The following is a 24,405-nucleotide window of genomic DNA, read 5'->3' on the forward strand; positions in this document are numbered from 1 at the left end:
CCACATTCCTTGTTGCTGTTGTTACATGCACATCTCTCCTGCAGAGCTCCTCTCTGAAAGCCCAGTCAGATGATGTCTCACAGGTGTGTGGACCCAGAGGGATCCTCAGAATGATGCGCCCAGTGTATCACACCAGGGAAATACTACACAATTACCCTTTTAAAATGAGCTGCAGTTAGTGCACCGTGCACATGGGCTGAGATCGATGGGTCTCTGCTGATAGGAAGAGATTGGTCTTGATGAAAGCCTCTTATGTGAAGAACAATTTATTTTGGCTGCATGGAAAGGTCCATCATCACATTCGGCTCACTTACATCTCATGGAACATATTCACCTCTGACCCTTCTGTATCTCAGGTCAGTCGCAGGTTTGCATGGTTTTCTAGAGCCATTTTCGAGGGTTCAAACTCAGCTCAGAACTCTTTGTAACAAACCTGTAGGGACGATACTTGAGTCTGAGTCAAACATCTCCAAAACAAGTTTCTTCTCCAACTGAAAATGTATCCGATTCAAACAGATTCTTTTTTCTAGCGGGATGATACATTTTGGAAATGTTGAAAGGGCAGAAGTTAAAATATTTAAAGGAAACTGTGGGTGAACCTCAGTTCCTCAGTGGTCCATCACTCATTCATCATGCTTTTGCTCTCGGCTCTCACACGCTGCAGAGGTGTGAGGACGGTTCCTGCTGAGAGGATCCTGGTTCCTTCTGTGTCCGGTGATCCTTACCCTGCTTCAGCGGAGTGAGCCAGGCGCCCTGGGTTAGCATTTCTGAACCATGTCATTCCTGGTGGCAGAGATTGACTCTGACTTCGTCTCACTGGTGCAGATGACAAACACGAGTCACCAATCGCAGTGCTTGTTTTCCTCTGTCAGCCTCAGAAAGTTCTAATGCTGGGTTCAGCCTCCAGTGAACAATTGAGTGCATGGATTATTTTGTGTGAAGTTCAAAAGAAAATATTGAGCTGAGCCTGTGCGCTCCCGTCGACCCTCCCTCTGACTCGGCAGCCTGCAGCAGTCGCTCCTCTGCCTGCTTTTGTTCCCACATCTCACAGAGCCGTCAGCTCGCATACATTTCCAGCAACCTGCTGACTAAAGCGCCCGCCTCTGCCTGTGCTGTGAGCTAGACTGACGGAGCACGGACTGATCTCTGGCGTCTCATCCTCCTCCTCCTCCTGTGGTTCCTTTCACGTGCTGAGTCCATCTGCAGAAGCCCTTCTCTCTGTTCTGTAGACCTTGATATCTATGATGATCTGGATGATCACCAGCTCGCTTTAAACACACATGCTCCACAACCATCTTCACACCCTTTGGACGTCACATCTTGGTGGCTTCGCCTCTGTGAACCCCGGCTGGGATCAGGATCCCCTAGATCTGGAGTCCAACCATTCACTTGTCTGATGCTGACTCAGCAGAAGTGGCTGGTCACAAGGTGCTCAACAAGATTTAAATTCCATAGTTAATTATCTTAATGTGTCTTTATTGTGCTTCATTTTTCCGCATATTTTAGCATTAAAAACATTCACTCTGCCCAGGGCTCTAGTGGAATTAGATGTATGAAAGAATACATTTCCATGTGGCTTCATTTCTTGTTTGGTTGAGATGGAATCCACTTCAGAATGCCAGCGTTTCTGCAGATTAGATTAGACGGCCTAGTCCCACAGTTTGTTTCTAGTTTGAGAGTGTGCAGCAGGTGCAGACAGCTGTGTTCCCTCATGTGTTCTCTGCTTTCTTGAAGCTATGTTTATGTCCTGAAGCCAAAAGTTTACCAAACACACACACACACTCAGAAACCTTGACGTCCTCCAGCTGCTTTTTCTTTTTTACTTGATTGATCCGTCTGATTCAGGAGGGGAAAGACATGAACGTGGCAGCCGCTCCTCTCCTGACTGTGTGTGGTGTGTCTCCTCCAGAGTGACGTGCAGGAGCTCAACAAGAGGCTGACGGCCGTGGACGGCCAGCTGAAGAGGTCGGAGCTGAGCAGGAAGCACTTGGAGATGTCCAATAAGAAACTGCTGGGCTTTGCTCAGGTGGCTGCCACACTTTTGATCATCGTCTTTCTCAGTGCCTCAATGTTTAACCCTGGTGAAAACTGAGCCAGGACTCTATTGTCTTCATGTATTGAACACTCTGTCCATCAGAGTGTCTCCAATACGCTTCAAACAAGCAGAGTCCTCATCTATCTCAGAGCACCACGTGTGTTTCCCGCAGCTGATTCATCATTTCGCCAACGTCCTGAATATTTAAGAAAAGCCTTAGTCAAATCTTTTTCATATAGTGGCGTCACAGAAGGGCAGTGTGCCCTCTAGTGGCCAGAAGAGCTAGTTTTCGCTAGGGCGCCGCACTTCATCTCCCATAGGGAGAGTAGCAATAACGGCAGACCTGTCGCACGTAGTGCACTAACACGGTCGACCTCATGCGAGAGATTGCCGCCCTTTCTTTTCTGCACATATTTCATATTCATCGTCAAATTTTCTCAAAATGGATGGCAATAATTTCAGCCAAACAGGAACAAGGGGATTGAACGCGAGTGAGCTGTGGCTTAACAGAGGCTGGACACACTACAGTTGGTCGGCAGAGAGGGGATGATGTTGTGTTGTTATGGCCATAGTTTATCCTGTCTGAGTCAGTCAGTCTGCTGAAGCCTTCATGTCTGTGGCCAGTGAGGAGTGAAGATGCTCGTCTCATGCTGCCATCACTGTGATGATCTGGCTTATCCTGTGTGTCTCTGCAGAACGTCCACAAAGTCTTGACCACTCCAAGCTTGTTCGGGGGAGAAGCTGGGTAAGAACAACCAATTTCTTTGTCTTGGCTGAGTTGCATTAATGGTGCCTGTGTGTCCAGGAGCAACCGGTCGTCTCCGGCCGCGGACAGTCCTGAACCCCTGTCCCCTCTGCCTGACCCCGCCGTCCAGCTGGCTGTGGAGGCCAGAGAGCTGGTGCAGGGCGCCTGCTGCCTGGCCGCAGATGAGACAGGTGGGCCTCGGCTGCTGTAGCGTGTAGACTCAACTCAAGCCGTGTTGTGGTCTCAGCGCACAGGTCCGAGCCAGAGACCAGTCCTGACGGCAGGCCTCACATGTGAGCCTGAGGCATGGACGGCGTGGGATCATCTGCTGAACCTACCAAAGACTGGATCCATCAAATTCCTAAATATCTTCTTGAGATTTTTTTAATGCCAAAGTTCAAATTTGAATCACTTTCAACGCGGCTCAGCAGAGGGAAGCACTGAGAAGTGCTCTGCTGGAACTCCCCTTACCGTGACGACGGGATGCTGGCGGGGCTGCATGAGGCAACACACAGGCAGGAAACTTGTGAATACTCCTCCGTGACCTTTTCTAGCCCTCTGTGCTCACGTTGACACACACACACACACTGCATGTTAAGGCCTATTACAGACTCGCTGCCATCAGCGACCACCAACTGTGTTGAACCCCAGATAGCACCCTGCTATACCCATGTCCAGAAGAGATGAGGAGCAAATTCTGACCAGAAGATCAGCTCTGCGGCTCGGCATCGCTGCATGTTGTCCCCTGCTTTCAGCAGCTGTGCGTCATCTCTGCTGTAGCTCCTGCTGTGTACACTTGTGTTTGCTAGTCAGCCATGTTCCGTAGTCTACATGTAGGACGGGGGCTCAAAAAAATAAAAAAGAAAAACTAACTAGAAAAACTAGAGCGAAAAATAAAGGAGGAACAAATGCATTTACAGATACTGACATGTCCTGTATGTCAACCAGACTGCATCATTGTCGTGGCCTCATGTTCTTTCTGTTACTGTTTTATATTAAAGATTTAACTGATGTCTCGAACCCTGCGCACAAATCTCTTCGTTGCACAGGAAAACAAAGGTCAGTGCCATTATTCTCTATCTCTCAACCTAAACTTCATCAAATCATTCCATCTCCACTCACGGCTCCAAATGAATGGTTTTCTCCTTCCAAAAATTCTTGCCAGTTCTTCATTAGCTGTCTTTGGAGCTAAGTGCAGCCCCAGCATGACGAAGAAGCACAACATGTTTTATGAAACACAATAATCAATGTGAAAAAGGGATTCAGAGATGCGTCTCTACTCTGGCAGGGGAACATTTAAAAACCCTTCTGTCTGAGGTGAACCGACCAGCTGGCCGACACTCTTTCACAAAATACTTCCATTTATTCATAGAGACACTGAGATTTTCAATACATCTTTAAAAACATTCATTTATGATTCAAGGGTGAGGACAAAAATAATCAGTCGATTTGATGCAGCTGGGAGTCAGGCAGCGATCCACCTCCATCAGTGGGGTCAGAAGTGTCAGGGCTCCAGAGCCAGGTTATCGATCCCCACCTTGTGGTGTCGAGGCTGCGGAGGAAGCAGCTCCATCAGAGAACACAGGACTGGCTACCAGAAATGAGCTCCAGTGGCAAATGTTACAGTGAGGATGACCCTCCATCGTGTGTGTGTGTGTTTACCTCCGAATCATCACAGCAGCAGCAGCAGAAGCAGCGGACGAGCACAAGGATCAGCAGCAGCACAATCATCCCTGCGCACACGGACACACACACACTTTACTGACATACTCTATATAAAGTTAACCAGATCAAACAAAACGTCTAATTTTCAGATGTCACAGTGACATCACAGTTCGCCTTCACTCACCAATAAAGATGAAGAAAACTGCAAACGAAGCTTTGTCCCAGTCCGACTGGAAGAACTCCTTGGACTCAAAGCGTGAGATCACGTCGTTGAATTGATACTCAAATTCCTGCCGCAGGTTTCTCTGCTCCATGATGAGACTCTGGGAAGCACGCACATTTTCGAAACGTTAATGTTTTTTTCGAGTGAAAACACCAGGCATTGTTCACATGGACTAAAATTCAAACGAATGGCTTAAAAGTGTTTTGCCGAGTTTTATGATTCACTCTACAATAACACGGACACTTGCACAAATGATAAATTACTGAAAGACTATTTAGAAAATATCAAATTAAACAGACTAACCAAGGAGGTGGCAAACAAATTGCATGAGCCAATAAAAGAACAAGAAATACTGGAGGCAATTTCTTCATTAAAAAATAATAAAAGCCCTGGTTCAGACGGATTTATCAATGAATTCTATAAAATGTTTAAAGAGACATTAGTACCATTGCTTCTGGATGCCTATCACCACGCATTACAACCTGGCACTATGGCCCCTTCATGGAAAGAGGCAGTAAATGCCAATCATACCGACCTATATCTCTATTGAATACAGACATCAGAATACTGACTGCCATCCTCGCAAACTGTCTTAATAAATTTATCAGCAAAATCATTCACCCAGATCAAACAGGTTTTATTACTGGGAGATTTTACGGCGACAATATTAGAAGACTACTAAACCTAAGGACTCATCCTCTAGCAACAAAAAATCCAACTATGATACTGTCTCTCGATGCCCAGAAAGCATTTGACAGAGTTTCTTGGCAATACTTAAACCTTAAGAAAACTCAAATTTGGCCCCAACTTCATTAAATGGATCAAAATTATATATTCAAACTCACAGGCTGGCGTTCGAATTAATGGGACCCTGTCGGATCGATTTCCTCTCAAGCAAGGATGCAGGCAGGGGTGTCCACTTTCCCCGCTCCTCTTTGATATCTGTATTGAGCCATTGGCCCAGCAAATACGACAAGATGAAAATATAAGGGTGTTGAAAATTAATCAAGAAGAACATAAGCTGTCATTATATGCAGATGATATTCTAATATACATTACGGAACCAACGTTCCACTCTTAAAAAAGCTCATACATACGTTTGGCTTTTTCTCAGGTTATAAAGTCAACATAGATAAAACAATGGCACTGGATATAAGTGGAAAAATTCCGCAAAACCTCAAAACTCAGAGTGAATTCAAATGGTCCCAAGGTGGAATTAAGTATCTAGGAATACAGATCTCACCAACATTGGAAAAATTATTCGAAACAAATTATAAAAGTGTAGTACAGAGTATCTCCAGAGACCTTGAACGATGGACATTACTTCCACTATCGCTATTAAGTAGAATAGAAAGTGTACGTATGAGTACGTAAACTGTTATATCTCTTTCAGATGCTTCCTGTCAATGTACCGAAATCCACTTTTGACAAGTTAAAGAGATTGATTTCCAAATTCATATGTCAGGGGAGAAGACCACAAATAAGACTTAAAACCCTACAGCTACCTAAAGCAAGAGGCGGCCTCAAAGTTCCAAACTTAAAATTTTACTTCTGGGCAGCTCAACTCAAACTTTTCACCACTTGGATCCTGAATGACATGAATACAAGATGGTTAGATATTGAACAAGACCAATGTAATCTACCATTGCAGGCCCTCCCTTTTTTTAATGTAGCTGCGAGGGAGATAAAAACAGGACTATGGACCAATGCCACTCTGAATATTTGGAAAAAAAATAAAATTAAACTTTGGAATGGCAAAAACAATATCATGCCTTACAAACATTGGATATATTGGAAGTTTTATACCATCACAAACTGACTCAAATTTTAGAAAAGTGGGCTGAGCATGGACTGAGGTACATACACCAGCTTCATAATGAAGGGAACTTTCATACCTTCAAACAGTTGAAAGAAACATCCATCCATCTCCCCAACACAGATTTTTTTCGGTACTTACAACTGAGAAGCTTTATCTCAAATCATAAAGAGTGGCCCAAAATTAGGGAACCCAACATGGTGGAACAATTTATGGAACATACTCAAAAGGGTGATAGGAAAGCTAAAGTAATTGTACGGTTTTACCAAATATTTTTTAACTTGGACTTCCACAACACCTCAAAGATTAAAGCAAGATGGGAGGTAGAATTGAATTTGGAAATATCAACTGAAACTCGGGAACAAATATGTACGGAAGCACATCATGTCACTAATGCAAACATGTGGTGGGAGTTTGAATTGAAAGTTGTCACAAGATTTTTTCTGACACCAGAGGTGGTTGCAAAAGTGAATACGACCCGTCCTAACACTTGCTGGAGAAATTGTGGAGCACACATCGGTAATCACACTCACATGTTTTGGACATGCCAGAAACTGTCTTCATTTTGGGAAAACATTTTCAAGTTCCTGAATAGATTGTTCGGTGGAGATGTTTCAAAAGATTTTAAAACTGTGGGTATTGAGGGAAGGGGAAACATCGACCAGATATTACGAACAGCTGCCCTGAAATGTATTACAATTAAATGGCAAAAACCTGAACCACCAACATATCAGATGTGGCTTGACAAAGTAATGGAAATCTATCAGATGGAACGACTCACCTACTTGCTTAGACTTCAAACACATATTTTGAATAAATGATGGAAGCTGTTCCTTGATGCCCATAGATAGCTTGATTGATGTTGTACATGTTGTATATTTTTTCTGCTTTCATTATGTGGACATTTCTCGGACTCGGACTCCACTCTCTGTTTGGTGAAATGTATCATGTTTACTATATCATTGTACTGTATTATTGTAAAGTGTATATTTGAGGTTTGTTGGTAGCTGGAAGGGAAATTGCGATCCAAAACTGAGGAGTTGAGGTGACTTCCTCATAACAAAGATGGATAAGTTCAATCAAAATGTGAAGAAATAAAATGACCACGTTGAATACCACCTTTATCAAAAAGAAATTCAAGTGGTGTTCGTTTATTACGAGTCTAAAGTCCAAGTACGCATCGAATACAAAAAAAACGAACGCGCGTTTGACCTACATGACGTCTGAACACTTGATTTTAAACATACCGTGCGTATTATTGTTGACGCTTCAAAACGCGCTTACAGTTAGGGTTTGAGTAACTATAACATGCTGGATGGAAACTGGTTATAAACCACAGATCATAACACGGAACGAGCTGTTTTGATCTTTGATTTAATGCAGCGCTCAGTGTTCTAAAAGGTGTGAGATTAAATCAGCAGAGAATAATGTGAACAACGAACCAGAACCGCAACGAATTCACTCAAACTAATCATTATCGTTATACGCACAAAAAATCTTACGTGTGATGAGTTGATGTCAGTTCCTTTCCGGAAACGAAATTTACCTGAAGTCACCTGTTCAAAGTGTACGGAGGCTCTGGAAGGACAAGTGGAGGTTGGACATTAGCTGTTGGTCTAGCTGTCACTTGGAAAGTTGGTTAAAATTTAATCATTAAGCGGAAACTGGAAGTTTTGGCAACCACTTTTCTCTCACAAGTTTTCCTCTCTTTTACCATGATAAGATTGTAAGGACGTCATAGGAGAAAAGTGACCATTTTAAGAACTAGATTTATTTTTGTTGAACATGAGGCTGAAGTGCCATAATGTCATTTATTTGCTTTTAGCTTATTACATTACTGTATTCTGGGGGAAAAAGTATTTCAAAGAGGAATAACTTGGAATCTTAATACAATATTTAATCGCCATTTTAATTTTTATCTCAACTTGTGCTTGGATACCGTCCTGCTAAAATTCATGCTTCATTTTTATTTAGTTAGTTACATTTAAAACGGGATTTTTTTAATTGACAACGAAGGGCGTGGCTTGTCTTGACCTTTCTGATTTGTTATTGCTTTTGACAGACAGCTATGAAGACCAATGATTGAGCAGCTTTATTTCGAGTCTACGTGGATACCGGAAGTATTTATCCCGTTTGTTCCGGGTTGAGTGTTGTGGGACAGCAGCTATGGCCGATGTTCCAGAGTTGTCGCTCCGGGTCTCCGAAATTAAGGACCCGGCGGTTCTGTTCGAGCGTTACAGCGCGGAGGAGATCCGAGGAATCGAGCGCAAAGTCCGCGGAGAGATAGAACAGAAGAAGGAAGAGCTGCGGCAGATGGTCGGGGAGCGGTACCGGGACCTCATTGACGCAGCCGACACTATCGGGGAGATGAAGCAGTGTTCGGGGGATGTGGTCCGGTCCATTCAGGACATGACGCACTACTGTCAGCGGCTGAAACAGAGCAGGAGCGGCGGGATCTGCCGCGGACAGGAGGTAAACTTGACTGAAGAACATTTAACATTTAACAGATAGTTTTTCTGATAAATAAAAAATAAGTTCCCGACCTGTAGTGAAACCCTGCTGCCGGACAGAACCTGTGACTCGTTACACAGGTTCGCTTCCTTCCTCTTCTTTTGTCCTTGCGGTAAAATATGTAGTAAATGTGTCGTTTCCCAATAAGCCTGTTGCTAAAACTGCTTTCGATGTGTTTGCGTTCTTGCTCTGCCTGTTTGTTTTAAACTGTAGCAGCTATGATTGGTTTTATACGTTTCGCCCACAATAAAACACAGTCATTTCATCTGATAGTTCTCCTTTTGCTTATTGCTGTGTAATTCACATTATACTGTTATGTGATCATGAATCAGCCTTCCTGTCAGAGTTGTTTAAGCAAGAGAAGATAAGCACAATAAAGGAGCTGTCATGTCGCTTGCTTGGTCTCCAGATGCAAAGGCAGAGTCAGGAGAAGTTCTTCACCATGGCCGCCCAGATCAAGCTCCTCCTGGAGATCCCTGAGCGTATTTGGAGTTCTCTGGAAGCCTCTCAGTATCTGCAGGCCACTCAGCTCTACCTGCTATGCTGCCACCTGCACCGTCTGTTGCAGCTGCAGCCCTCTGCCGGGGGACACTACAGCCCAGTCCTGGCCCGCTTTCCAATCCTGGTGCGACAGGTTGCCACCACGGAGCACTTCAGGTGTGTGTGTGTGTGTGTGGTGAAGCCGGTCAAACGAAGCAGACCTGGCCAGCCATGTTGTGATGAAGCCTCCTGGTTTCAGGGCCACCATTCTCCTGGACAGCAGGTCGGTGCTGCGGGGCCGGGCCGTCTCCGACCAGGCCATAGCTGAGGCGCTGGTGTCCACTATGCTGCTGGAGGGAAGCTCCCCTCGCCAGGCTCTGGCAGATTTCCTGTTGGCCCGCAAAGCTTCCATTCACCAGCTGCTCAATCAGCCACAGCACGGTAGGCCCACTTCCTCCTCTGTCTGACTGGATCTGGGACGAACACTAGACCTGGGCTTGACACAATGTCGACTCTGACACTTGATCATTGATGGTTTCATGGAGATGGAAACGCAAGTCACATTGATGAGACCAGACCTCAGTTTCTAAAGAGTGTCCTTTTCTTTATCACCCCTTTTCCCATTTTCTCTCTTTTATTGATGTTAAAAATTATAAATATATATGAATGTGTCTTCATTCATTGTTGTGTATGTATATATGTGTGTGTGTAGCTTTTCACTATAGTAGTTATTACTCTGACCGGTGACCAGGACTATATTGCAGTGGGGCTTGTTGATGCTGGATGAAAGTGAGTAATGACTGAGGCGTTGCTGTTTCCAGGTGCTGGGATTAAAGCGCAGGTGTGCAGTCTGGTGGAGCTGCTGGTGACAACTCTGTTTCAGGCCTACGCTGTCTTCTACCTGCCGCCAGAGGGCGCCCCTCGGCCCGGGGAGACCGGCCTGGCCTCTGGAATGCTCTTTTCCATCCTGGAGAAGGTGACAGCCAACACAGGTGAGCATGCATGAAATGTAGGACTCATGAGAACGGCAGAGTTTCAAATGACTCTGCCCATGATGAAGCAAGATTCCATTTTAATATGTAGGTTGTTGTGTCATAGTGTCTGTTGCTGATCAAATTCCACATCCCACATTCAGACCTTCTTGTGTGTGACATCTGTGATGAAAAAGCCATGTTTGATTTGGGTCAGATTCACAGGAAACAATGGTTCATATGGATCTAGCGGCTATAACGATAGGAGGGCTAAAGCCCTGACCCACGGAGAGCAAGGCCTTCCAGTCAAAAACAAATCGGTATGACATCATCCGCCGCTCTTTCTCTTCCTTCCTTCTGTGTTGCAGCTAAAGGCCGGCGAGTCCTGAGTGAAGACCCCAGCACCGGCAGCTGGTTCAAGTACGTGCCGGCCTCCATCACTGAGTTCCAGCCCACCCTGCGCACCTTGGCTCAGCCCATCCAGAGGGAGCAGCTGCGGGACACGCTGCAGCAGTGGATTGACACGTGAGCGCCTGACACTTCCGCTCTCAGCTGTACCACTCAGGTCTGCTGGAGCTCGCGCACCACTTCAGTGACAAAGTTTTGAGGTCGGAAAATCGGTTAGGAACAAAACTGGATGTCACGTCGCCCGAAAGCTTTTCCTGTCCATTTTCCCTCAAACATTTTCCCCAAAGCAGTGATTCTTAACCATAGGCCCGGGGCCCATGGTTGGGCCGTGAGCGCCCCCTCGAGGGCTGCTAGAAGTTTTCTGTTTTGCGCCTCTGGGCCATCAGACGCTCAGTTTTAATTAATTCCATGAGCCACATGGCTCATGGAATTAATTAGTCAGTGAGAGTCAGTGACACACTGACTCTTGTCAGTGACACACTGACAAGAGTCGACAGCTGCAAATCTGTGATAGTTACCAACTATGGAGAAGTTCTTCAAAAGAAAAAAATGTGTGATTGCGCCCCCAACAGTAAAAACTGTTCATGAAAGCACCTGTTGAAGCAGTTTTGAAAATTAATTAGAACATTTTATGGCGATGCTTTCATTTACACTTTATATCTTCTTTGGAGTTTAAATAATATTGTTTTTAATTATTTTAATTTTTTAGACATGGATTTAATATGTTTATTTTTTCAGAATTTTCTCAAGAGTGTATTTTTAATTTTTTTTTCTTTAGTAAATTTGGTGAATATGACTTGCACCTGTTTCTGCTGCTGGATGGACTTTTCAATGACAATTTCACAAGGTTCTGGTTTGTTTACGTGTAAGTAGATCTAAGAAGTTTATTGATCACAAATGAAATCAAGAGTCATGACTCAGTTCTATTGCTTGAATGGGCCATTTGATCTGTGAAAGGTGGGCCCCGAGATCAAAAAGGTTCAGAACCCCTGACCTAAATGAATTTACACCTGTGTCTCTGCCATGTTCCTTGTGCTGATGTCAGCATTTTGGAGAGCAGTGCAGCCAGTTTACTGATGCATCACCCATGACATCACTTTCAAACGCGACTCTCTCAGGAAGAGTTGCTGAGTGTCAGCAGCCCAATTAGAAGCTGTTCTCTCTAGTCCACGGGTTCTGAACCTTTTTGATCTCGGGACCCACCTTTCCCCAAGCAAATGGATCTGGGGATTCATGACACTTGATTTCATTTGTGATCACCAACCATATTTAATCTACTTACTCATAAACAGACCGAAATCTTGTGAAACGACATCAAACCGTGCTCGACTTGACGCTCTCTATAATCCTGTTGCGTTTCCACATAGAACCGTTCATAAAGGTTTAAACAGTTTACTGGTGACAAGCAGAACAAGAAGAAGGGCATCGAAATTGTGCACCAAGCATCTGTAGCATCCAAACGACAACGAAAGTTAAACTGCATTTAGGCTCCTACTCATGTGCTCATCGGAACAATATTTATTTGACATTGAAAAGTCCAACCAGCAGCAGAAGAAAAAAGTACACTTGATGCAAACTGTTGAGATAGTTGGAAAAACTCAATTACAATTCTGGTGGATGACCCATGGTTTGGTCGCGAGCGCCATGGCTATGCCTATGGTTAAGAGTCACGGCTCTAGTCGATGATGGCCGGCTGGTCTCTGCGTCCAGCTGTAAGGAGGACATCTGCCGAGGTGTCAGCAGTCTCCTGGTCTACGTGAAGAGCCTCAAGGCTTTGGCAGCCATCAGGGATGCCGTGTGGGACCTGCTGTCCAGCGACTCCATCAGTCAGCACTGGAGCAGCGTGTGTCAGCGGCTGCTCGACCGCCGCCTGGCTGTCTGGGATGACTTCCTGCAGCAGCTGTTTCTGCAGCGCCTGCAGGTCAGTTCTGCTCCATGTTTGCACAGTGAGGCCCTCACTTCCACACCGCCTGATGTTCCTCCCTTTCTTCTCCTCAAGACCATCACGAAAGAAGAAACGGAAGCCATCTCTGCCAGCTCTGTGCAGCTCTTGTCGTCTGCAGTCAAAGACCTGGTGAGCCAGACCCCCAAATCCTCTTCTGCGAACGTACCCGGCTCCGGCAGAGGGGCCCAATATGAGGCGGACGTGTCGGCTTTCCTGTGGTCTGAGTCAGTGGGGGACCTGCCCGGTGATGCCGGGTGGGTGAGTGTGGCCCAGCGGGTGCAGCAGCAGCAGCAGAGGAGTGGCCTGGCCATGAAGACCCAGGCGCTCACGCCCTGTGTGCAGAACTTCTGCTGCTCAATGGACACCCAGCTGAAGGCCAGACTGGAGGACCTCCAGCAGTACTTGCCCTCTCAGGACACAGGTGGGTGGCAGCTCCTCTTCCACACATCCATTCAGCCAGTGGTATCGTCCTACTTAACCATGAGAAAGTTTGGTGCTGCATGCTGCGTTCAAGGGCAGTCGGATGTTCCAGCCTTGGGCCGTCTTCTTTGGCAGCCCTAAGACAGCATCACATTTTTGCTGCTGTTTGATTCTGCTGTGTAAATGATGAGCCATCGATTCTGGAGCTTGTTCACTACTGGAGCTGCTGGAAAGCTCCCTGGCCAGTGATGTAACGGTGTCCACGCTACTGCCAGTCGCACAGGTTCATCTGCGCTTAAAGTGGCCCAGGTTGCTCAGAGGCTGATGTAACTGTGGGCTGGCCTCTGCAGCACCCTCTGCTGTCCTAGCCATATCTGGGTCAAATGTGGCCAGCGGGCAGCCAGTTACCGATCTCTGGTGTCATGTGGTACTGTAACTGTGAAGATTGAAACTGGAACGTGTCACACTATCAGGGATGAATTTTAAGTTCACCCGAGTTAAGGCTGTGTCCCATTTCTCACCCTAACACTGGGTTTTGACCCTAACACTGGGGTCACGTGTCAGTGTAGTGTGTCCCAATCCTCCTCAGAGCGAGGGCACTCGCCGTTCACCACTTGAAATGATCCCTTCAAACCAAGGAAGCTGAGTTGAAACCAAGTGGGAATATGAAGTGTGGCTAGATTTCCAGGATACCAAAGCACTTTATTTCAAAACAATGTTGGATAGGACAACAGGGACATTTTAGTAGCGAGGACTACTCTTCCCTTTGTTGACTTTCTCTGGTATCACACGTTAGCGAGCCAAATGGTCGACCGTGTCCGACAACATGAACAATACAACATGTATGTACAACAGTATGTTTTTATTTGTTCTGAACAAACAACAGTGGGCTAGCATCCAGGCTAACGTTAGCATCCTCATACGGCCAAGCCGGCTTCAGCTCCGCCCATTTCTTCTCCGGTTTGCTGATCACCTAGAGGTTCCAAAAACATTTCCAAAACCAACACTGGATATGCGGGAAATAAAACACAGCACGGCAGCCAATGACACGCTGCCTTTACGCGTGACGTCATGAAGTGTCGTCCCAATTCTGAGGGACATCAATCACTTCACTTGGTCGTCACAGGGCACTTCATAGTGGAGGGCGCTCACAACCAAGTTGACATGGGACACAGCCTAAGTGTCTTCATTGATGTAAATGCAGAGGAACACAAGGCATTTTGCTCAGTTGGTTGTTTGTGTGATTCATGATCACCAGTTCATTCAGCAGCATGTGTGTGACCCTGACTCTCTGTTCCAGACTCCACGTCAGCCCTGACTTCGGCACCGACGGCTGGTCCTGCCCCTGCTTCCTCATTTGACCGTTTCACCGACTCCCCGGCAGTGGAGGAGGCTCTGCGGAGTGGCTGCCTCGCCTGTGTTCGCCAAATACTGTCAGCCGTCCACACCACGCTCTCTGCTGCCCCAGCAGAACCAAGTCCCGCCCACCTGAGCTCCGTTCTGTTCCTGGCCCGCCTGTGCCAGTCCATGGGCCAACTGTGTCCCAACTTGAAGCACTGCATCCTGGGGAGGAAGACGGAGGCTGCATCCACCCCTCGGGTCAGCAAGAAGCTTGGCAAGGCCAAGTCGGTGGCAGAGGTCAACCCTGCTCAGGCCCAGTGGGCCGGACTGCAGGAGGAGCTCCTGTCCTGCAGCATGGAGGCGTATCAGATCTGGACCTCTGCCCTCGCCAAAGTAATGCTCAGTCCTTGACTCCCTGCTCACCTTTCTCTCGAGGGAGGTATGTTCAGGTTGTGGAGTCAAGGGCCCTTGTGCTCTTGCAGGTTCTGCTGGACAGATTTGGCTCAGCTCTTAGTGCAGAGACTCCAGGTTCTGTCCTCACCACTGCCACCAACTGGGAGGATCTGGAGATACAGGAGGAGACGGAGTCCGGCACCAGCGTCACGTCCAAGATCCGCCTGCCGGTCCAGGTGGGTCACGCAGGTCGTGATTGTGCCATGGTGCCGCTCTAACCGCGCCTGTGTTTGCCTCTGCCTCAGCCGTCCTGGTACGTGCAGTCGCTCCTCTTCCAGCTGTGCTTGGAAGTTAACAAGGTCGGCGGTCACGCTCTGCCCCGGCCCACCCTGCAGGAGCTGCTGCACCAGTGTCTGAGCCAGGCGACACAGCACTACCACAGTCTGAGCCAGAGGGACCGCGGCACGGTAGCCCACTCTTCAGTAGCCACACACTGCAACCGTCACTCTGCCTGAAGCTCAGTACACAAGCATGACTTAAGCATGATTCACACGCACACACACAGAGAGCGCAAGCTTTAAACATGAACCATGAAGGAACCAAAAGACGCAACTCAACAGCCCAGTAGATGGGGCTGTTTTACCAATTGTCTCGTTCACTCCCTTCATCTTGTTGTCTCTCTCTCTCTCTCTCTCTGTGTGTTCAGGAGATGGTCTTTCCAATGACACAGAACCGAGCTCTCCAGATGTTGTTTGATCTCCGGTACCTGAACACCACGCTGGGCAGCAGAATGGAGGAAGGCAAGAGCTCCCGGGCCCAGAAGGATCCCATGATCCAGGAGGTCTGCGATTGGCTGGAGGGCTTCATCGACCCCTTTGACCTGGACGTGTTCACGCCGCCGCTCAACGCCAATCTCAGCCGCCTGTCGCAGAGAACCTCGGTGCGTTGACGCCAGCCTGTGGTCTGGCTCCAGACCGGGTGAGGTGTGTGCTGATGGAGCTGTGGTCCCCAGGTGCTGCTGGGTCTGCTGAGTGGCTCCGAGAAGCACTTCCTGGCTCGGAGCAGCAGCGTGTCATCACAGGAGCCTTACAACATCCTGCCGCTGGCCAGCAGCCAGATCAGGTCAGAGGTCACCCTCTCACAGCCCGTCTCTGTGGAAACCCTGCCTCACGCTGAGCTTTCTCCCGTGCAGGTTTGGTCTGCTGCCTCTCAGCATGTCCAACGTGCGTAAGTCCAAGTCGCCCGCATCCACCTCCAGCACTCTGATGGCCAGTGACAGGGTGAGCTTTCATTCTCACTCACTCACTCACTCACTCACTCACTCACTCACTCACTTTCTCTGTTCTGGTTTGTTCCTTTTTGGATAAATGTTTGTGTTCCACCTGCTGCCTCTGCAGAGATTTTGAATTCAGGACTCACAGGCAAGTTCCCCAGTGTGACTGCTCACACAGTGTTTAATCCTTCAGACCAACCCAAGGGTGTCACTCTAACCGTCGGGTCGAGGTTTGGAAGGAGCTTTTACCTGTGGATCAGGTGGTCTTCATTCTTCCCACTCTGGGACACATCAGACGCCTCCAAAAAACACGCGTGACATAAGAATCTCACTGGATTGTTTTGCTCCACAAGAGGGTGATGGTCATTAACATCCCCGTCATAACAGCGTGCTGGTCAGGAATGTCGGTGGACATGTGTTCTGACTGAGAGAATGTTGAGCTGCAGCTTCCTCTGAAACCGCGGTCCTTCAACTCTGGGACTGAAGCTCTTGCGGTCTGCTCACAGGCTCCCACCGTGTCCACATCCACTTCTGATGACCAGGTCCGGCCCGGCAGCTTCTTCAGGCAGCTGGCAGATCAGGACGAGGACGCGGCAGCACCGTCGCTGTTCAAGCTCAGCTGGCTGTCTGGCAAGTGACGCCGCACCACTGGACTTTGCCACGCTTTGTACAGAATAAATGAGAGTGAGTAGCTCTGGGTTCTGGGATCAGTGGCTCCTGTACTGCGTTTCATTCCCCTGCAGACCGTGCGCCTGGGTCAAACCAGCTCAGACTCTAATGTCACGTGGATCTTTATTTGTTACGTACTGGAATGTATTTTCTTCAGAAGAAAGAGCAATCCTTCTCCCAGCACAGAAGTGACGGTGGAACTACATTTAAACATCTTGCAGCTGACGTGGAGACAGAAGTAGTTTCAGGGGGCGAAGAGTGAGATCCTCCACCCCCAGCGGGTCAGCGAGGAAGCGACCCTTTAGGACAGGAATCCACTAGGAGTGCTGGTTTCTAAGGTTTCCTCCTCAGCTGCGCTGGAGGAGCTCTCTACTTCTTCCTGTCTATCTTGCTCATCATGGTCTTGACGTCGACCGGAGCAGACGCCGCGGCAGCTTTGGCCTTCTCCTCCTCCTCCTGCTTCCACAGAATAATTGGATGGATTCCTGGGGCCCGGTTCTGGGCGTTCTGCTCCACCTGGGCCGGGCTGAGATGGAGCAGAACATCAGTGCTAGGCTTGGCTGGGACTTTAAATGGCTCACCTGAAGTTGTGCGGTTCAGGGTTCAGCGCCTTCTTCTGGATGTCCTTGTAGACTGGAGACTTGAGGTACCGGAAGAACGTGTCCTGGAGCCACCAAAGGTCAAAGTCACTCTCTGTTCCTGGCCACAGAATCATGAGTCGAGATCAGGGTCGGGACGGACCTTTTTCATCAGCAGGAAGACATGGGTCTGTGCTGCCTCCAGCACGTAGCGGTGTGGATGGTCCAGGCCCTTCACAGTGAGCCCCATCGTTCTGCCGTCGATGTTGATCCAGCGGGGGGCGCCAGGTGCCAGAAACATCCTGAGGTCAGCGCCAGATTAGCATTTTAAACAAGGAGGTTCAGACTTCCTCATTTGTCCTACTTGAAGATGGACTCTGCTTTGGAGGACATGGAGGACGCAGTGCCCCACTTCAGTTCCTCAGCAGCCTCCCAAAACGCCAAGTTCTCGCCTGTGACACACAAACACGGCAACACGTGTGGAACAGACGCTGATGGAAGAGCAGTACAGTCGCTTGTCTGCTGACTGTTGGGGTTTGAATGGCTCAAGTTCATCCTCCATCCACCAAGTCCCTCATGTTAAGCACCTTTCATCCAATTCCCAAACATCTGCCACAGTTTCTGTATGCTTCCAGTACATGATCTGAACCGACTGGGCGGGCCACATCTGGCCCCGGGCCACGCGTTTGAACAAACAACTCACCACTGAACTCCTTCTTGAGGAAGATCTTGAAGTCGTCTCGACCTCTGAGGTCGCTCAGCAGCTCGAACAGGCTGAAGGACCAACGCTCCACCCGCATCTTGGTGGGCAAGTCCACCCTGGACACACTCAGGCTCCATTAACCTTCAGGGGTCAGAGGTCATGCATCTGCAGGTCGTCCTCTCACCTCCTCATGTTGAGGTTCCAGTACGAGTCGTTGTCCGTCTGCCAGGGGTTGCTGGGTAGACACGGAGCCAGGAACGGGTCGTGGTTTTTGTAGGTCGTGATGTACTTGACCAATCTGGAAGGACACACAGGCTTGGTTGCCATGGAAACCCACTCTAACCCTGCAGGTGACTTACGCTCCGAGGGACACGCTGGACTTCACCTTTGACCTCATGATAGCTTGTTGGTAGAAGATGTGCTAGACAAGAGACGAGAGACACCGTCAGCATGCCTTGTTTTGGACCTTAGTCCCAGGACAGTCTCACGCTAAGAAGTGGCTCAGAAACAAAGTTCTTTTTTTAAGCCTGTCTCCATGTGAGGCTCACTAAACTAGTGTGTGACCGAGGAGGACCAATAATGCAAGGCTGACGCTGGAGGGACGCAGGGGTCACTGAGGAAACCTGATCAACAAAGTGTTGTAGAAAAACCTACCCTTCGCCTGAGCTCATCAAAGGATGCGACCTGTGGAGCGAGAGGAGGAGATGAGAGAGTTTGTTTTCCACTGATGCCACCGGCCTTAAAGGGATCTCTCTCACAGTCAACAATTCTACTGCCGAGACTCTTAGGATGGTTTTGGGGAAAGGTGGAGAGGAAGGCAGTCATCTGGAGGTTGTTGAGAAGAGGGACAGTGGAAGGAAAGGTCTGAAGCGTCACAACAGCACGTTTGAGAAGGATCCCGAGTTGCTTGTCTTGGTTCACGTGACGTTTGACTGAGGGTCTACATCTGAAGGAACGGCAACACAAACACAACCGCTGCTTTACTCTGGACTCCATCTGAGGGAAGAGAAAGGAGAGAACGCACAAGAGGACCAGATTAACTTGACATTAGCAATAGTGCTGGGAGAGTGGGAGTGTGAATGAAAGATGTTGAGCGTCATGTGGGTGAGAAACGATGATGGAACACCTGAGCTCACTGACCTGTTACCTGCTCCGTGTTGGGATCGATCAGACGCTCTGGACCAGTGTCCATGGCGCTGAACGTGCGCTTCTGGATGGACGACACGACAGAAACATCATCAGCTCAGTCACACCCGGATCGAAGCACCAATCAGGTCGTGCAAGGGAGTCACACACTACACACACACACACGTTTGTATTGCTATCCGTGTAGGGACATTGTGAGGATTCTCATTGCCATAACCTTTTCCCCAGCTTCTCGCCCTAAACTCAACCCTCCAAAACAAGTGGCTCACCTTAACCAGGACTCTGAACCAAACTGGCACCCAGTTTTAATGACCCAGTTATTTTGAAGTCTTCATCCTCAAAGTGAGGACCGGCCAAAATGTCGTCACTATGTTGATTACAACTCATACAGGTTCTCTCAAAGATAGAAGTACAAGAACACGCACGCACGCACCACACAGACACTGACCGGGGGCCTGTTCACTATCCAGAAAGCTCTCTCCTGGCAGTCGAACACCACGCGGTCCGGCTTCTTCCGCTCCTTCCCGGCTCTGAAGGAGAGAGCAGTGACTGATCGTGTGAAGGCAGAAATGTACTGCAGCCTCTCAGACACAACGTGGATCTCAGAACTCCCCAGCAAATCTGAATACTATTTTTACATGCGGCCATGAACAGGAGGGTTTGTAACCATCAACATCACTAAAGTACATTATAAATATGATCTTTCTGTACAAACCATTTTAAATGTCCTTAAATCAGAGCTGATGGACGTCAAAGTACAAACATTTCACTCAGCAGAAGTCCATATCTTCATCCTCTAACCTCAACAGATAAAGTTCATTGATCTGTTCTGTCAGCTTGTTTACAATCGCGCTCCTCCAGTGATGACACTGACGTCCCACAATGCAATGCGGCGTGATGTAACTTCGCAAGCTCGTCCAAACTTTATTATAGATATTTAACCTTCCGTCACTGTATCCAGTGGATCACAATAAAAGCTTGTGTTTCAACAATTATCTATTCTTTATGTCAGCGGTTTTGCCGGACATGTCGCGAGTATATCTCAAACTTGATCAAACTGGAAGTTAAAATTTTCACAATTTACAAACGAAAATACTGGCACAGCTGCAGCATAACAATAGCCGTTCAGTGAAAACCTTTTAGTGTCATTATTACAGAAACCGTGAAAGTATCAGAAGTGAGGACAAGCACTGTCTAGTTCTACACGCGTCTTACTTGTACTGCTCGGTGGCCTGCATGACAATGAAGTCCCACTTGTGATTCAGCCATTTGTGGAGGTGGTTGTAATGCGCCTGTTGAACCACAGGAAACATGAAAGAACGTCAGAAACATCTGCTACTTTTTCTCTACAGATGAGGGTAGCCATGTTCGCTCATCTGTAGAGACTCAGAGATGCCATCTGAAATAAATATTCATAAAACATATATAACACAGAGCTCGCTGGTGCCCACTGTAGGTGTGTCCTGAGGGCTGTTTTCAAAAATGTCCCACTGTTGGAAGCTGAGTGGGAGATGAATGTTCCACCTGCCCCTCGGTGAGCGCAGTTCTTGGCTCATACCTGCTCGTACGGTTCCAGCTGACCCTTCTTACGGATGTTCCTCTTTGCCAGGTAAATGGCTGCAAAAACAATGGCTCAGGTTACACCAGCTGGGAAGGCAGATTCAGCTCAGGTGCTGGGCTCCTCTGAATGGTTTCTTCTGCTCACCGTAGTCTGTGTCTTCCGCAAACCATTTCTGTGTCGGCCAGAAATATGGAGTCTGGAAACCAAGGGTGCAGGAAGAGGCTTGACCCAACAGGTTTACATCCAGATACGAGGTCACCATTTGTTGTTAAGCCAATTCAGTTCAATTAAAAATAGTTTTTTTTAGAGGCAACTATTGTGTGTTTTACATCAAAACAATATTGTCGGAAATATTAAAGGACCCAGTGGTGTTTCAACACTTCACACTGACTGTTGAGGACGGACCCGGTGAACTCTAGCTCCAAGTGTCGCGCTTGTTTCCCCAGACTTGGCTCTCGACCTACCTGGAAGCGGTACATGTTGGAGTCGTTGCACAGCACCAGCTTCTTGTGGTTCTGCAGAGGGTAAATGTAGCCGTAGGCCACCAGCATGGTGCCGAAGGCCTGGGCCTCTGTTGGCCAGTGAGGAGCAGAAGAAGTGTCAGTGCAACAGTCTGTTGAGCCTCCAGTGACTGGCGGCGCCACTCACCTTCCACAGGGCTCTTCATCTTATTGACAAGCCACGCCACGACGTCCTTCCCTGCAAACATAGTCCATTCCAAACCAAATGTACACCTGAATCCACACGTAACTTCATGAAATCACAGCTTCATTTCATGTCTTTTATTGATTTGTGAGAAAAAGAGATAACATTAGGAGGAACATGTGATTGGCTGTTGAGGTTTCATGAAACACTAGATGGCACTAAAATCGTACTGATGCAAACAGCCAGTTCAATGAAACCTTAAAACTGAGAGCACCCCCCTGCTGAGCCCCGAGTACAAGTTTCATGAAGCCCATCGCATCATGTGACCTAATATTAAAAGTCAAGCTCCAGTCTAGCTAATAATGTCAATAAATTTAACTCAAGCTTAAGATGACTGCCTGGAGTATCCTTTGACCTTTCACCTGCACCTCTCTGGCCAGATTAAAACCTCCTAAAGCGCTGAACATGTCTCATCCTATTGCCACTTCCTTATTTAGCCTGGTGAGCAGCTTAGGTCAGCCTCGCTGCTCTTCACTCTCTGCTCCTCCAACACTTGCGCCTAACCTCTTCTGATAGTGAGGAAGAGGAGCCACACCACATCACACGTTAATTCTGTTAGACAAAACATTTCTACATCAACATGGACGCCATGTTCCACAGCTCTCTCCAGGAGATGTGTCTCCTCTCCTCAGTGGCTGTCACTTCTGTCCTCCTCCTCCTGGTGGCGCTGCTCTTCTGAGAGCAGGTGCCAGTGCTTAGCTGGGGTACACATTACTGGCTCCTACTGGGAGATGTGTCGATTCCTCAAAGTCTGATTTGTGTGTGTGCGTGGCTATGTGTGTGTGTTTGCCTCACCAGCGATCACATGAGGGATGGAGGTGACGTTAAGCTTCTGCTCCGAACCTTTGACCCCACTTTTCTGGTCCTGCATCTCAACAACAATGGCCTCCAGCTGTAAACAAACACACGGCACAAGTTCATGTCGTGAAACTGGGAGAGACGAAGAAGTGTCTTCAGAGCAAGTACATGAAACTGTCCCTCCTGATTCTCCTGTAGCAAATCCAACAGGCCCGGCAGCTGAAAGCCTCTGCTGCTTCTTGTCTTCAACACCAGCCTCAGTCAGCACACTCCTGCTTTCCACACCATCATCTGGGATGTCTTCAGTTTAACCTTCACATTATATCACATTGGTTCTTTTTTTAATTTGACATTTGTAACGGTTCATGTTCTATTGTTACTTTTTCGCTGTTTCTTTCAATCCAAAGCCTAAAACAAAACCAACCGAGCTTCATGGATTTGGTTCAAAGCTCTGCACTACCTTGAGCTCAGATGAAGGCTGGCAGACATGCTTCCTTCTTCTAGGCAAAACCAGAGGTCAAGGTTCGGCAGGTCTCACCTGCTCCTTATTGAGTCTCGTCACCCATGGACGATGTTTATTAGAGCTCTTGTGGCTGTGAACCAGGGTGAGAACTGCCTGAACCCTGCAAGTCTGCCATCAAAAAGGCAAGTTGCAAAGACATGCCTCTCAAGATGGGACTTCCATGGATCCACTTTCTGGATGGACTCAGAGCAGCTCCACCAGCAGCTTCACTGCAGCAGGCTGTGAGGGAAGATCAGCTGATCATGATCCCATCAGAGAGGATGCTGGCATGAGTCGCGGCTGGACCAGAACTATGACTTGGGCTCACAGGCTGCAGTGCGCCCAGGCCAACTTCAACAACATCAAGTCACTAAAGCACTAAAGTCGGATTCAGTGTGAGGTTTGTGCCACCACCTGGAGAACTTGAAGGAGAACGTGAAGTTGGTGAGGTTTGGGCTCCAGTCAGTCAGAGAGAAGAGATTGAGGAGAAATGAAATGTAAACTAGAGTGGCAGAGCAGCATGTCGCGGGGGTCGCACCTCAGTTTAGTTGCCACTCACCTTCTTTAAGCAGTGAATGCGAGGCCGGAAATGCTGCAGCCGGTCCGGGCGGTTCGTGCGAATCGTCATTCTTGCGCCTGGTTCAGCTCCAAATGAGAAGAGAAATAAGGAATGGAATTATCCCTGCGCTTCACCAGAAAGACTCTGGCAGGAGTGACCGCACTCATCCTCTGTGACTGACAGGATGAGAAGGATATAGTTATCAACCAATCAGCAGGGCGAAGACGCCTCTCATCCCCAGACCATCGCAGCCAATCTTGCTGATCTCAAAATTGAAAGTAAAGGAGGAGCCAGCAGCTCTGCCAGTGAGAGTTGGCTGCCAGGTGCAAACATGTTTCACAGACACGATTCCAGGTTTCCACTTTCCAAGTGATCCTGGCTGAGTTCTGTTCAGGAAACTCCCCAAAACAGCATCAAAGCAGCCGGAGGCAGGGGGAGCAAAGATCGGCTGGTCAACGCCTCAAATGTCATTTTGGATAACTCCTACTAATAACTGTACTAATGGAAACCAACACACATTTCACTTCATTCACTGAGTGCAATGAGCTCTAACGGTCAGCAGGTGGGAGTAGCGCAACAGGTCACACTGGGAGACGCAAAGAAGACCTTGCATTCGGCAGGAACGAAGCCGTATACTGTCAGATTAGATGAGATTACTGTAGATCGCTATAGAACTATAAAGCAAACTAGCAACCTTCTTCGTCTTATTCAGTGTTCATCCTCATAAAACATGGTACCAGGACATGAAGGTCCTGGAACCTGATTGATGATCTGATATATATATATATATATATATATATATATATATATATATATATATATATATATATATATATATATATATATATATATATATATATATATATATATATATATATATATATATATATATATATATATATATATATATATAGTCAATGTGATGTAGTTCTATTGTGTTGTACTGCGGGTTACAGTG

General features: G+C 47.6%; 4 protein-coding genes across 14 annotated transcripts in view; 2 read left to right on the forward strand and 2 right to left on the reverse strand.

Moving 5' to 3' along the window:
- si:dkeyp-72e1.9 (syntaxin-binding protein 4) overlaps positions 1-5,281 on the forward strand; it is a 32,781-nt gene extending 27,500 nt beyond the window's left edge. For 2 of the 6 annotated variants that reach the window (XM_053850773.1, XM_053850774.1), the window contains exons 19-22: positions 1,910-2,026; positions 2,731-2,780; positions 2,841-2,971; positions 3,028-5,268. In XM_053850773.1, the coding sequence (XP_053706748.1) occupies positions 1,910-2,026; positions 2,731-2,780; positions 2,841-2,971; positions 3,028-3,077 (348 nt within the window). In that variant the 3' untranslated portion in view covers positions 3,078-5,268. The other 4 variants (XM_053850775.1, XM_053850776.1, XM_053850778.1 and 1 more) reach the window with 4 other exon arrangements.
- Positions 4,132-9,067, reverse strand: smim22 (small integral membrane protein 22). Of its 4 annotated transcripts, none has more exons than XM_053850783.1 (5): positions 9,028-9,067; positions 5,514-5,610; positions 4,630-4,768; positions 4,443-4,513; positions 4,132-4,332 (listed from the first exon to the last, which is right to left on the reverse strand). In XM_053850783.1, exons 3-5 carry the CDS (start codon positions 4,757-4,759, stop codon positions 4,285-4,287), a joined length of 249 nt encoding a protein of 82 aa, XP_053706758.1. In that variant the 5' UTR covers positions 4,760-4,768; positions 5,514-5,610; positions 9,028-9,067; the 3' UTR covers positions 4,132-4,284. The 4 variants fall into 4 exon arrangements, with proteins under 4 accessions (XP_053706758.1, XP_053706757.1, XP_053706759.1 ...); XM_053850782.1 differs by lacking the exon at positions 9,028-9,067 and adding an exon at positions 7,987-8,095; XM_053850784.1 differs by lacking the exon at positions 9,028-9,067 and adding an exon at positions 7,975-7,997.
- cog1 (component of oligomeric golgi complex 1) lies at positions 8,594-21,287 on the forward strand. Of its 2 annotated transcripts, none has more exons than XM_053850771.1 (14): positions 8,594-8,956; positions 9,405-9,652; positions 9,735-9,916; positions 10,297-10,467; positions 10,815-10,971; positions 12,565-12,775; positions 12,854-13,220; positions 14,520-14,953; positions 15,043-15,189; positions 15,259-15,420; positions 15,660-15,893; positions 15,966-16,075; positions 16,146-16,233; positions 16,733-21,287. In XM_053850771.1, the coding sequence occupies exons 1-14, from the start codon at positions 8,651-8,653 to the stop codon at positions 16,862-16,864; spliced, it is 2,949 nt and encodes a 982-aa protein (XP_053706746.1). In that variant the 5' UTR covers positions 8,594-8,650; the 3' UTR covers positions 16,865-21,287. The 2 variants fall into 2 exon arrangements, with proteins under 2 accessions (XP_053706746.1, XP_053706747.1); XM_053850772.1 differs by lacking the exon at positions 16,733-21,287 and adding an exon at positions 16,351-16,712.
- On the reverse strand, positions 16,260-23,618 carry rgs9a (regulator of G protein signaling 9a). 2 transcript variants are annotated; one of them, XM_053850780.1, is made up of 17 exons: positions 23,448-23,616; positions 22,384-22,480; positions 21,532-21,582; positions 21,348-21,454; positions 21,028-21,079; positions 20,881-20,939; positions 20,538-20,614; positions 19,771-19,852; positions 19,324-19,386; positions 18,831-18,860; positions 18,536-18,597; positions 18,361-18,474; positions 18,177-18,292; positions 17,838-17,925; positions 17,637-17,775; positions 17,477-17,559; positions 16,263-17,421 (listed from the first exon to the last, which is right to left on the reverse strand). In XM_053850780.1, exons 1-17 carry the CDS (start codon positions 23,514-23,516, stop codon positions 17,265-17,267), a joined length of 1,446 nt encoding a protein of 481 aa, XP_053706755.1. In that variant the 5' UTR covers positions 23,517-23,616; the 3' UTR covers positions 16,263-17,264. The 2 variants fall into 2 exon arrangements, with proteins under 2 accessions (XP_053706756.1, XP_053706755.1); XM_053850781.1 differs by lacking the exons at positions 20,881-20,939; positions 21,028-21,079 and having other exon boundaries at positions 16,260-17,421; positions 23,448-23,618.
- Positions 23,619-24,405: the final 787 nt, after the last annotated feature.

Source organism: Synchiropus splendidus, chromosome 19 (genome assembly GCF_027744825.2).
Source record: "Synchiropus splendidus isolate RoL2022-P1 chromosome 19, RoL_Sspl_1.0, whole genome shotgun sequence".
Classification (NCBI taxonomy): domain Eukaryota; kingdom Metazoa; phylum Chordata; class Actinopteri; order Syngnathiformes; family Callionymidae; genus Synchiropus; species Synchiropus splendidus.